General features: G+C 43.2%; 1 protein-coding gene across 3 annotated transcripts in view; it reads left to right on the top strand.

Moving 5' to 3' along the window:
* LOC144608969 (genetic suppressor element 1-like) overlaps window positions 1-14,469 on the top strand; it is a 209,231-nt gene that overhangs the window by 58,768 nt on the left and 135,994 nt on the right. Inside the window, exon 1 of one of the 3 annotated variants that reach the window (XM_078427263.1) lies at window positions 3,494-3,612. The exons of 1 other annotated variant lie outside the window; for it this stretch is intronic. Coding sequence is in view for 1 of the 2 variants with exons in the window: in XM_078427255.1 (XP_078283381.1) it covers window positions 4,714-4,750 (37 nt within the window). In the remaining variant the exon portion in view is untranslated. Of the gene's footprint in view, window positions 1-3,493; window positions 3,613-4,624; window positions 4,751-14,469 lie in introns of those variants that run through there. One more of the 3 variants, XM_078427255.1, reaches the window with a different exon arrangement.

The raw sequence follows: 14,469 nt of genomic DNA, 5'->3' as shown, positions 1-14,469 counted from the left end.
TTCTGCTAGCTTTTCTACTGAAAAGTATTCTGCATTCTGATACTGGAATTCAGATTGCTAGTTGAAACAAGTGAGTCTTTTTCACAGGAACTAATTACTATCTTGAATTATATATAATGTGAAAAGTTCAGGAAAAGGGGAAACCCACATTGAAAAAATCCATTTGCAGATTTTAAGTATTTACAAGCATCAATCTGTTTCCAACTGTATATAATATCCTGTCAAAAAAAATGGATTCATTACTTTTGCTGGCCTTAGCTTTAATTTAATGAGCGATGGTAGGGTACCATCTTGTGAGAAATCCATTCCACGTTTTCTGTGCTACATGCCTTAGCTCAGCAGTTGTTCACACAGAATGCATAAACTCCCAAGTGCAAGGCTGATAACACTACATCCTGCCCTCGCAAAGTTACTGACTGACACTTGAATAATTAATCAGCTCACCAGGCCATAACAGCCCCTACACCAGTCTATCTGATAAAATCAGGACATAGTTCACTGCTCTATATGCTGCTGGGGTACCCTACTATTTTGATTCACAGTTCAAATGGTGAGTGATGCAGACTAAATGTCTGCCAGTAATAAAATAAGCATCAATCCATTTAAGTCCCACTGATCTTTTAGAACACTTTCAATGTACACAAAAATATGTTAAAATGACCGATAAAAAGCTGTAACAAAAGTGAGGATGATGAATTGGCAGTGTGATACCCAGTCTCGAAGATAAACAAAGAATGTAAGTTAAACATATGACAGCGATAATAGTTTGACTTGACTTGATAATAAACTAGTGTTTTTTAAGATAAGTGATCCTAATGCAACCAGATAGATTTTACATATTCTGTCCGTCCTCGCATGTCAGTGGTCAGAAAATTATTGAACATTATGCAAGTGACAGGAAAATTATTGGATATTATGTCTGTGTTAGGAACCTTATTGATTAAAGTCCGAATAGATAAGATTTGTGAACATTTAGAAAGGCCATAGCTGATTAGGGATAATCATCATGGCCTTGTCACAGGGAAGTCCTGTCACATTAATTTGACGGAGTTTTTTGAGCAGGTAACTAAGAAGAATGATGCAGGCAGGGCACAGTGCAGAAGAGATTCACCTCGACGTTCCCTGCTTTTGACTACTTTAGTTATGGGGAGAAATTTGGAAGGCTAGACTTCGGAGAACGCTGAGGAGTGTCCTGACAGAGATATATATGAAATTCAAAGAGGCACAGATGGGATCAATAATCAAAATCTTTTTCCCATAGCAGGGGTATCAAAAACAAAAGGACTTGGGTTTAAGGTGAGAGGAAAAAGCTTTGGGGGAATTTGAAAGAGTAGTTTTTATACAGAAAATTTATTACAAGCTTTATCCTAGCGTGGAAATGTCAAAGACTGGAGTGCGTGGCTTCAAGGTGAGAGGAGTAACATTTAAAAAAGATGTGCGAGACAAGTTTTTTTACACGGAGAGTGTTGGGTGCCTGGAACCCTCTGCCAGAGGAGGTAGTGAAGGTATTTCTTCCGATGTTGGTTCTAAATAGCATACCTCTATCCTGAGGCTATGACTCCTGACATTGGATACCCCAGCCATTGAGGTGATCCTCTCAGCATCATATCTTTCTGGCTCTGTTAAAATGTTATAGGTTTCTATGACACCTTTTATTTTTGTAAACTCCAGTGAACGTAGTCGGCCCATTCTCCATGTTTGGAGGAAAATTGTGGATATAATATTTGACCAGACATTGTTGGAAACTATTGCATGCGCTATGACCGATGTGTTATGATTTTGCTCTATGATAACATTTGAGTTCAGCATCAAGGCAAGGTGACTGGTTTTCATGCAGGAGAGAGATAGACAGAACTCAGTAATGCTTTTCAAAGCACAGGTACTCGGCACCAAGAATCTCCTGGGTTCCCTAATCCATCAGAAATATTAAGCTTCATGTCAAGCTTTGCCAACGACTTTCTACATACTTATAACACATGCAAATCAATAGAGTCATAGTCATACAGCATGGAAACAAGCCCTTTGACTCAACTTGATCATGCTGGCCAATATACCTGATCTACACTTGTCCCACCTGCCTGCATGTGCCCCATATCATTCGAAATCTATCATATCCATGTACCTGTCCAAATCTAAAGTAAAATGTTTGAAGATTATTTATCTAATAATAATAATGTGTTAATGGCTTCAGTGCTTTTAATTATATTGTTTTTGCATGGGGAACACAATTTAGTCAGTGCACATTGGTTATCCCACATTTAGAAATGACACTAGTTTTCAGTAATTGGTACAATTTGATGGGTGAGCGATGAAGAAGATCATAGACATATTGTGGGGAGATGGTAGAGTAGCAGGGGACTCTTAGGCAAGGGACAGCTACCAGTATAGAACCCTGGAGTTCACAGATTAATGGTTGAAATCAGGATCCTTTTCAAACTTTTGTATTAAAAAATGAAGCAATGGGTTTATCTGGATCATATGTTGCATGGACTTAACCAACTGCTGCATAGATTAGCATCCAAATTGTGACTATGTGTACTAGCATGAAGTTCTTGAGAGCACGGATAGGCAATGATTTGACTGGATCTGAAGAAGGGTCCCGATCGAAAAACTCACCTCTCCATGTTCTCCAGAGATGCTGCCTGACCTGCTGAGTTACTCCAGCTGTTTGTATCTTTTTAATGTAAACCCGCAACTGCAGTTCCTTGTGCCTACATTTTATTGCTCCACTGCAAAATCTCCTCAAGGAATGCCTACTATGAAGTAGTTCTCCAGTCTGAAGAAGGGTCCTGACCCAAAACGTCATCTATCCATGTTCCAGAGATGTTGCCTGACCCACTGTTGGTCCAGCACTTTTTTTTGGTAACTCAGCATCTGCAGCTCCTTGCGTCTACATTATATGTTAGGAATTTGCTAAATTACTTTGCACATAATTCTTATTTACTTTAAATACTTAAAAATGAGGCAGTGAATGATTTGCATTGGTTTACGAGTGCAATAATTGAAAAAAATAGAATCCATCTACTGCTGAATCCAGGAGAATGTATAAAACTGAACAATTTCGTGTGCAAAACCTAAAAAATGCCCGATTTGATTTTCAAGGACGTTTTTCGAAACACTAAATCAAAACAGATTTAGCAGTCGTGAAGATTTAAAGTATCGCTCGGCACATTAAATTAATTCAATGCAGTTTGCAGTAAGAAGCAAACATTCACAGAGACAAAAACTAGCCTTAATAAAGCTTGTGGATGAAGTCATACAAATACAATTGAGGGGGGGGAGAGAAACAGATCATGCTGCAGTTGTCAGGGTGTTCACTTGGTCTTCTCTCACAACAGTATCCGAGGAGAAGAGTGAATCCGAGGGTTTTTAAAGATCCTGGACATCTGCCCAGTGCTTTCCTTCGCGGTTTCCTAGGAGTCTGCTGACTCCTCTTGTTGTAAATCAAACAGTGCTTTGATTGTATGGGGAATCCAGGGGGCTCCAAGGATCACCTCATTACCTGCTGTCTCCGAAATCTGCATTCACAGGGTCACCAGCTCGGAGCTCCGGCGGGCTGGGTTAATTCCTACTCTTTGAGTGAAGCCCTCAAACTGTGGGGGCGAAAATAAGGTAGAGAAATTGTGTGTATGTGTGTGTAGTGAGAGGGAAATGGATGAGTGCGAGGTGATGACATTCCTTACATTCTGAAGCGGTTTTCCAGAATTTCTTCTGGGATATTGGAACAAAATTAAATCGAGGGACGCGAACGTGGAAATTGACAGGGGGATTAAATCGATAGATGAATGAGATGGGCTCGGGTAAAAATTGTCCGAAAAGTAAGGAGGTGTCTTGGCTGCGCTGTCAGTAGTTGCTGCTAACTTTGTGTGTGTGTGTGTGTAGGCGCGCCTCCCACGGTCGCCCAGAGAGGGAAAGAGCGGTCTCCGATTCAAGCTACTTGTCACTCTGCCAGCAAACACACTAGCACAAAGATTGCTTGGGGCCGCCGCAGCCGCGTCATGTGAAACCCGAGCTGGATATTTATAAACTGCCTGAAGCCTTTTTGGAGCCATAAAGGTGTTACTGCCTTCACTTTGTCAACCCCCCCCCCCCTAACCCTCCCACCCCTCTTACCGACTGGCGCTGAATAAAGAGCGGAGAGTGCCAACCAAGATGTGATTTTGTTTTAAATGCTCCTGTGCTGTTATGAATGTGACCCGCAGCTAATTAGGCAGAAATCTTATGGAGGGAGATTTGCTTCAATATATATTGTTTCCTTTCTGGTTCTTGGCCAGTAGGGGCTTCTTCAGCGGCTTGATGTCTCCCAGAGTTTGAAAGCGGACACCCCCCTCCCTCCCCGGCCGTGTTCCGAGCCCGGAGTTTCCAGCCGGTGCCATTCCTTCCACTTATCCAAACGGCGGCGCAGCAGTCAGCGTGAACCGCGGCCCTTTCATGCTGCCGCTTTGACCTCGCATCATTCCGTCTCTTCGTGTTTTTGTTCTCTCTCTCTCAGTCGCGGACCTCCCGCTGACTCGAGAGGGCAGCAGAAGCCTTTCTTTCTCCTCCGCGCTTCGATAACCTTGCGAGAGGACCTCTCTCGCTGCTTTGTACCAAGAATTATCAAGCCCCCCCCCCCCCCCCACACTACCTCCCCGACACCCGCAGCTGCAATTAAAAGATCTCCCTTCGGGTTATTTTTCTTTCCACAATGTCAAAAAATTGCTGAGGGGGAATATGTTCGGATTAAAATCTTCAACCTACTTCTTCACAGGTAAGATCAATTTCAATTCCTTACCTCGGACTGTGCAAACAGTTCTGTTTGTATCGCTCTTCTGTGTGGTTAAAATGTAGTCATTGGTGAGAATTGTAACTCTGTGCTAATGGACCCATGTTCCACAGTTCAGACCCGGCATCAATAACGTTGGACCCGTTGTTTCTTTCTTCAGAGGGGAGAGGCAAATGTATCGACAGGCAATGTACACAATAGGCGCGAACACTTGATAATCTGAGGAGGGGGAGAAGGAAGAAGAGTAGGAAGGAAAGAAGCAAATACCAAGTGGATAGAGAAGAGCGATTTCGTATGTTGGGTTACTTTATCTGCGAGTTCATTTTTTTTGCAGTTTGGTGCAATTTAAATGTCCCTGTCTGCGTTCGTTTTGGTCAACTAAAACAGCGCAGTATATGGCTGTTAGTGGTGCAAGATATATCGTAGAGTTATTCAGAAGATAGACACAAAAAGCTGGAATAACTCAGCGGGACAGACAGCATCTCTGGAGAGACTGAGGTCTGAAGAAGTCTCGACCCGAAACGTCACCCTTTCCTCTCCGGAGATGCTGCCTGTCCCGCTGAGTTACTCCAGTTTTTTTGTGTCTATCTTCGGTTTAAACCAGCATCTGTAGTTCCTTCTTACACACGTAGAGTTATTCAGCACAGAAATAGGCCCTTCGGCCCAACTCGTCATGCTGGCCAACTATCCCAACTAAGTCAGTTCTATTTGCCCGCGTTTCACCCCGACCCCTCTAAACCTTTACTATCCATGTACTTGTCCAAAGGTCTTTTAAATGTTGTTCTTCTACCTGTCTCAACTACTTCCCGTGGCAAAAAAAAAGACACGAAGTGCTGGAGTAATTCTGCGGCCAGGCAGCATGAATAGTTCTTCGGAAGATCTGCCTGACCCGCTGAGTTACTCCCAACACTTCGTGCTTTGTTTTGTAAATCAACATCTGCAGTTCCTTGTATATACTTCCCGCAGCAGCTTGTTTCATGTACTCACCGCCCTCTGTGTGTGAAAACCGTCTCCCAAGCCGCTTTTAAATATTTCTCCTCTTACCTTAATTCCATGCCCTCTATTTCTCGATTCCCCAACTCTGGGGAAAAATACTATGTACATTCACTCTACTCCCTCGTGATTTTCGTATACCTCTATAAAATCACCGCTCAGTCTCCTGTGGTCCAAGAAATAAAGTTCTAATCTGCCCAATCTAATAATAATATATTCCTTTATTCGTCCCATACTGGGGAAATTTACAGTGTTACAGCAGCAAAGTGGATAGCAAGAAAGCAAGAGATCATTCATCATAAATAAAAGATACATAAATTGTCATCAGTTTTCTGTGTGTTCTTAGCTGTTATTGTTGACTCGTCTGCTGGGAGCAGTGCTGGTTGTGATCTCTCCCTGTAGATCATGCCCTCCCTAAAGTCCCAGCAACATCCTAGTAAATTGTCTTTGCAATTTTTCCGGCTTCATGGCATATTTTCTGTAGCTGGATGACCAAAACGGAACACAAGTCCAGCTCAACAATGCTTTGTGCAACTGCAACAATGTCCTAATTTCTACACAGTGAACCCTTGTTATTGCGGACCTCTTTATAATGGATTTTAGTTGTAGTGGATGAACCTACCAACCTTCACCACCAGGCTGGGCTGCCAACACCACCCCTGGCCCGCCAACACCACCCCTGGCCCACATCCCCTTCCCGCCACTTCCAGGCTGGGCTGCCAACACCAACCCTGGCCCGCATCCCCTCTCCCGCTGCTTCCAGGCCCGACCTACTGCTGCTACTGCCAGCCCACACAACTTCCTCAGCAGTTTCCAGGCCAGACTGCCATTGTCACTATCCAGCCTGTGTCGCCTCCCTGGCTGCGTCCAGGCCAGATCTACTGCCACCATCGCCAGCCCACACAGCTTCCTCGGCCACCTCCAGCCCACGCCTGGTGCTGCCCATGCCACCGCCACCACCGCCGACCATTATCTGCACTCCGGTAGCCCGCAGGTTGCGACCAATTATTGCACCGATTCTCGCTTCTCTCCTAGCCGCCAGCACGGGCAGAGCCTTCAACTCATTTGGATTCCAGGCCCAGTTCCAGACCGAGTGCCTGAAGAATGCTCTCAACCCGAAACGTCACCTATCCACATTCTGTAGAGATGCTGCCTGACCTGCTGAGTTACTCCAGCACTTTGTGTTCTTTTGTGTACTAACCAGCATCTGCAGTTCTTTCTTCCCACTACTAATGCAATGATACCCTATTACTAGGTAATCCCTTATTCAGTTATGGTGGACAATCAGCAATAACAGATACCATTTCCCCTCATGGTCCGTGACAACGAGGGTTTACTGTACTCAATTCCCTGCTCGATGAAGAGTAGTGTGCTAAAAGCTTTTGTACAGGCAATGCCATTTTTAGAGTACAGTGTATTTGTACTCTGAGATCCTTGTGCTCTACAACACTCACCAGTTGCCATTCCTTGTCCATTTGCCCAGCTGTTCAAGCACCTTGATAATCATTTTCACCGTCAATGATACCACCTATATTAGTGTCATCTGTAAACTTACTAGTCATGTCTCGTACATTCTCGTCCAAATTATATAGACGGACATGAAATGCTGGAGTAACTCAGCGGGACAGGCAGCATTTCTGGAGAGAAGGAATGGGTGACGTTTCGGGTCGAGACCCTCTCGTTGATATAGATGACAAACAGCAATGGGCTCAGCACCAACTTCTGAGACACACCATTAGTCACAGGTCGCTAGTCCAAAAAACAACCTCCACCATCACCCTCTGCGTCCTACCTTGAAGCCAATTCTATATCCAGTTAGCTAGCTCTTCCTTGATTCCACGTAATCTAATCTTCCAGAGCAGCCTACCATGTGGAGGCTCACCAAAGGCCATGCCGATGTTTATATTGTTTATATCCACAGGCTTGCCTCCCCACCATCCTTCCTGGTAACATTTTTTTAAACTTAAATCAAATTCATGTCCCCCACACACAAAACCATGCTGACTATCCCTAATTAACCCCTGATTTCCAAATTAATTTATCTTATCCCTTATAATCCTTTCGAATAATTCAGTTCACAGATATCAGCTTCACATAGATATTAGGTTTACTGGTCGCTAATTCACAGGTTTTTCATTATGGCCCTTGTGAAATAGAGGCACAACATTAACTACCCTCCATAGACACAAAATGCTGGAGTAACTCAGTGGGACAGGCAGCATTTCTGGAGAGAAGGAATAGGTGATGTTTCGGGTCGAGACCCTTCAGTCTGAATTCCTTCTCTCCAGAGATGCTGCCTGTCCCACTGAGTTACTCCAGCATTTTGTGTCTATCTTTGATTTAAACCAGCATCTGCAGTTCCTTCCTACGTATTAACTACCCTCTACTCTGCTTACACCCCACCCGTGGCTACCTATGACACATATATACCAGCCAGAGCTCCTGCAATTTATTTTCTAGCTTCCCACAGGGTGAGTTCACTCAGATGAGTTTAGTTTATTGTCACATGTCGGGTACAGTGAAAAGCTTTTGTTGTGTGTGAACCAGCATGCAATGGTTATATGAAATGGATATATCTGATCAGGCATGGGAGTTTTAGGACATCCAGAAATCTTCGACTATAATATGGACTGTCCTCAAGACATCGCCATTAACCTTTCCAAGTTCCCTTGTCTTCATGTCTTTCTCTGTGGAAAAAACAGAGGAGGAATATTCATGGAGGACATTACCCATCTTCTGTGGCTCCACATATAGATGACCACTTTGATTTCTGAGGGGCCCTATTCTCTCTCTATAATCACCCTTTCTCCCTTGATACATTATACAATCAAAATGTCAAAAACCGATAACGTCACACATATATTGACGTACATAGTCATTTAACCAATACGGCCACCATCAGTTATGCCACCCCACAAACCTCCCTCTCATATTTTATGTGTCTTATTGAGCTCAAGCGTTAAACAAACCTTCCCCAGCCAGCCACGCGTGGTGAAAGGAATCCTGGAGCACCGTGGTCCATCCCGACGGCAGGCCTGGCACACCCGCTGCAGAACCCGGATCCTGCCCGGAGAGGGAAGCCTGGTGAGACACGGGCATATGCCAATGGCAGACCTGGGTCTCGCACCGTGGAACCGGGAATCCACCCGGAAAGGGAAGCCGTGGAGAGGAGGATGGAGGGAGACGGCAGCGGATGGAGGGAGACGGAGGCGGATGCTGGACAAAGAAGAACCGAAGTGTCTTACCCCCCCCCCCCCCCCCCCCCCCCAACCTCCCCTCCAGGAATAAAGGCCGTGCAAAGTGAGGGTCCACAATTCGCTGGATGACTAGAATGGAGATGATGCCTATAATGGGCTTTGTGGCCAGCTGCAGCTTGGACTGTAAAATGGTGCCAAAATGGCACCTCTTGCATATAGACTCGGTGGGCTTTTCTGTAAATTCTCTACTAACCGAGGGATTGGGCATATGTATAGTGATAGTCTTGCTGAGCTATATGCAAACAAGGTATTTCACTGTACCTTGGTACACGTGATAATAAAGAAACCATTGAACCATTAAAACAGCAGATAATATCTTGAAAGCAGATGATACAGGCCAGACATTTAAGTGAACATTTTGCTTTGTAATCAGAATTCAAGTCCTTTTCTTACTTGTGTAGTCGTCTGATCAAAGCTTCAGGACCTGATATGTCTATCAGTTTGAACTGCACTGACCCCTTATAACAAAGACAGTGGGACAATTTTCCTGTGAATTGTAAACATGTTACGATCATAGAAAATCACAGGAATACATGTCAATGTATTTCGTTTGGAGCTACAAAATACAAATTAATTTCATGTGGGACACTAGAGTTAATACCATTCTCTGCCTGTGGATCAGTAGGGATCGAATCAGCTAAGCACCTATTCAACTAAACCAGTCTGAACATTTTAACCTGCTTCTGCATAGCTGGGGCCCAGGTCCATAATGATTGAATTGCACCAGCGAACTGTCCATTTATTTAACATTCTGATGGCCTACAAAAGAAAATAAAATATTTACAATCTTATTTTGACACAAATCAAAACTGCATTGGACACAGCCAATTGGACACTGTGTGAAATTGCACTTATTTTGTGCAATCTTGTTAATATAGGAAAACCGTTATTGCTGTTTTCCACAACTACTGTCTTTAAAGTGCAATTTAAGTTTTGCCCAGTATGAAAGGTCAGAATATGAAGCACTTTCCTGTGGGTGCCTAATTAAGAGGTAGAAAACCAATTTCTCTCCTGTTTTTCTTCTAAAAGCTTTTGAGCAAGTGCATTAGTAATGTGACAAGAGTGGCTGAGCGGAGGCTTTAGTTCCATTAGCAGAAGGCCATAGATTACAAATCTTGAAAATTTGATGCGTAAGGTAAAATCCTGATAGTAAGGCTGTATCTTTTGTACCGATTGAAGTAAAACATGAGTTAGGGTGACAAGATGGCAGAAGGCATTGGTGAATTACTATCCTCGGGATAGTAACCATGCTGCCTCAGTAATCCACTGAAGGATAAAGTGCACAAAACGACATTTTGTAATGACCATATTTTTCATCTACTTCATTAAGCAAGTGGTTAATAAGGTATTAACCACTTCAAAGCTAATGGCAATATGTTTCTCATATCAGTTAACAAGTTTGATTGTATAAAGGTATTTTAAATATGGTGCTCTTTATGGTCCATTGGAGTAATGTGCTTCATTTGGTAGGCGAGCAGGGTGATCTCAGACAGGGGCATCAAGTCAATCTTTCGCAATGGTGCTGCTCGAATGGTTTGACAGCAGGTGTTGTTGTCAAAGTGTACAGTATCTGTGGGAGTTCCACCCTGTGGCATCAGTCTTCATCTCATGGTCCGGTAATTCAGGGACAAAGTAACGACTCTATTGCAGGCCATTTGAATTTCACACAACTCTAGCACTTCAGCCATGCTCATCCGATGAGAAGTAGACGTTCGACTAATTTGCTCCCTGCCATCCTGCTACAAATAGGTTGAATTGTTCCACTTGTACAAAATATTACTGCAACATAGACTACTACAACATGACTGTGCCAGTGCTGAACCATATATATATATATTTAGAATATATATATTCTATATTAGGGTGATTATTACCCTATATCGTTATTTAATTGGCATGGGATCCCCTGCTGTCTCAGTTAACACAAAATTCTGCTACAGAAATTGTATTAGTTTTCTGGTTTTAGTTAGGAACATAAAAACAGCAGTAGGAGCAGGCCATTCAGCCCCTCAAATCTGCTGCACACATTTCAATAAGATCATGGCTGATCCAATCTTGGCCTCAGCATCACTTTCCCGTTCTCCCTGTACTGTTGATTCTCCTACGAGGTAAATGTTTGGCAAACTCGGCTTTAAATATGTTCAGTAACCCTGTCTCCACAGCCAACTGGAGCAAAGAATTCCGAAGATACAAGACGTGAATACAAATACCTTCTCATCTCCATCTAACATGAACGATTGCCGTATTCTGGAATTATGCTCCTCATGACCCCACTGTGGGAAACTTCCTCTCAGAATTCGGTCTGTTGATCTCCCTCCAAGCTTCTATGATTCAATACAATCAGCTCTTAGTCTTTTAAACTCCAGTGACCGTAGGCTCAACTTGCTCAACCCATATACAAAAGTATGAGGGATTGTTACCTCTCCAATCATAGACAAGGTCCTGGAGGACTGGAGGGGGCCAATGTTATTCTTTTGTTCAAAAAAAGAAGTAGAGAGAATCCAGGGAACTATGGACCAATGAGTCTCACGTTAGTGGTACGGAAACTATTGGAGAGAATTCTTCGAGATGGGATTTACTCCCATTTGGAGGGCAATTGACTAATTAGGGATAACTAGTATGGCTTTGTTGGTGGTAGCTTGTGTCTCACTAACTTTAGTTTAGTTTAGAGATACAGTGTGGAAACAGGACCTTTGGTCCACCGAGTCTGCGCCGACCAGCGATCCCTGCACATTAACACTATCTTACACATTCTAGGGACAATTTACGCTTACCAAGCCAATTAACTTACAAACCTGTACGTCTTTGGAGTGTGGTAGGAAACCGAGGTTCTCGGAAAAAACCCACGCGATCACGGGGAGAACATACAAACTCCGTACAGACAGCACCCACAGTCAGGATCGAACCTGTGTCTCTGGCGCAGCAAGAGCTTAAGGCAGCAACTCTACCGCTGTGCCACCATGCCGCCCTAATCTATTGATTAAGTTTTTTTGAGGAGGTGACAAAGAAGATTGATGAAAGTAGGGCAGTGGATGTTGTATACATGGATTTTAGTAAGGCTTTTGATAAGGTCCCTCGAGGAATGGCTGATCCAGAAGATTAAAATGTACAAGATTCACAGAAACTTGTTTGGATTCAGAACTGGGCTTATTCATAGAAGACAGGGTTGTGGTGGAAAGTAGATTTTCTGACTGGAGGTCTTTGACCCAAGGAGTTCTGCAGGGATCTGTGCTGGGACATCTGCTGTATTTGATATATAGATATAAATAACCTAGATGTAAATGTGGATGGGTTGTTGAGTAAATTTTCAGATGGCACCAAAATGGCGCCTTTTGCATATAGATTCAGTGGGCTGTTCTGTGCATTCTGTACTGACTGGGGTGATTGTACTTATGTATGCGGATAGTCTTGCAGATCTGTATGCAAAAAATGTATTTCACTGTACCTGGTACACGTGACAATAAAAGAAACCATTGAATCATTGAAACATTGCAGACATTGAGGAAGACCGTCAGAAGGTACAAAGGGATATAGATCAGCTGCAGAAATGGGCGTAGAAATGGCAGATGGAGTTTAACCCAAGCAAGTGTGAGGTGGTGCACTTTAGGAGGTTGAATGTAAATAATGGCAAGTTAATGGCAAGACCCTTAACAGCATAAAGGTGGCAACATAAGTAGATAGGATGATAAAGAAGGCATATGGTATACTTGCCTTAATTGCTAGGGGGAATTGAAGAGTCAGGAAGTCATGATGTAGCTCTACAGGACTTTTTCGGCAGCATTTGGAGTATTGTGTGCAGCTCTGGTCGCCCCATTACAAGAAAGATCTGGAAGCTTTGGAGAGGGTGCCAAGGAGGTTTACCAGAATTCTGCCTGGATTAGAGGGTTTCAGCTGCAGGATAGACTTGGATTGTTTTCTCTGGAACATTGGAGGTGAGGGGAGACTTGATAGAAGTATATAACATTATAAAAGGCACAGATAGGGGAGACAGTCAATGCCTATTTTCCCAGGGTGAGAATATGCAACACTGGAGGGCAATGCTATAAGGTGAGAGGAGGAACGTTTAATGGAGATGAGTGGGGTAAGTTTTTACACAGAGGGTAGTGGGGGCCTGGAACACATTGCCAAGGGTGGTGATGAAGGCAGATACAATAGTGGCATTTATGAGGCTTTTAGGTAGCCACATGGAAGTGCAGGGAATAGAGGGATATGGATCATGCACAGGCAGATGAGATTAAGAGTTTAAGTAAAATGGGTAGGTCATTTAGGACTGAGATGAGGAAAAACATTTTCACCCAGAGAGTTGTGAATCTGTGGAATTCTCTGCCACAGAAGGCAGTGGAGGCTAATTCACTTCAAGAGAGAGTTAGATTTAGCTCTTAGGGCTAACAATAGACAATAGGTGCAGGAGGAGGCCATTCAATGTGATCATGGCTGATCATTCCTGCCTTCTCCCCATACCCCCTGACTCCGCTATCCATAAGAGCTCTATCTAGTTCTCTCTTGAATGCATTCAGAGGCTTGGCCTCCACAGCCTTCTGAGGCAGTGAATTCCACAGATTTACAACTCTCTGACTGAAAAAGTTTTTCCTAACGGAATCAAGGGATATGGGGAAAAAGCAGGGACGGGGTATTGATTTTGGATGATCAGCTACGATCATATTGAATGGCGGTGCTGGCTCGAAGGGCCGAATGGTCCACTCCTGAATCTATTTTTTATGTTTCTATTAGCTCAGCAAAGTTCAGCACAAACATTATGGGTCAAAGGGCCTGTTCCTGTGCAGTAATGTTCTATGTTCTATGTTCCAATAAATCATGATGCTGGAAATCTGTCATTAAAACAGAATATGCTGAGTTTACACAGCAGGTCAGGCAGCATGTTGGAGAGAGAAACAATTTAAACTCGACTTGAGGCTTGAAGGGTCTGATAGTTTGTCCTGCTCCTGTTTTCTTTCATTCTTGTGTTTAAGAGGTATCCTCATATGGACAAGAAATCATGTTAATGACTGAGCCTTTGTTGCAAGATAGCATTCGTGCATCTGCACCACAGTCATTGTGTTCTACTGAATTCTGTGTTCATTTTCATCAGAATGCTTAAGTTTGGTGAATGTGACTGCCCCCATTTCTTTCAATGGATGGTCTTGGGATCCCATAAACCATTCCATTCCATGGAACTGACCAGAGACCGTTACCACAGTAAGCAACTGGTCTTATTAAAACTTGCTAGACTATTAACCTCTCTCGGAATCCTTCCAGTACTTGGCATGATCTTTGGGAAAGAATATGAAATCAATTACAACATTTACTCTTCTACTTATATAAACCCTGTAATACCGAATCTCTCAACCAAAATTATGTACCTGGTAGTGTCTCTGAATATTTAATTGAGTAATTCAAAACAAGAATTCATCATCACAATATCTGTTTCAGCACTATATTTAGGCTTATTGTATT

This window comes from Rhinoraja longicauda, chromosome 2, assembly GCF_053455715.1.
Source record: "Rhinoraja longicauda isolate Sanriku21f chromosome 2, sRhiLon1.1, whole genome shotgun sequence".
Taxonomy (NCBI): Eukaryota; Metazoa; Chordata; class Chondrichthyes; order Rajiformes; family Arhynchobatidae; genus Rhinoraja; species Rhinoraja longicauda.
The sequence above is the reverse complement of the archived record's forward strand: the minus strand, read 5'-3'. Positions and strand labels throughout refer to the sequence as shown.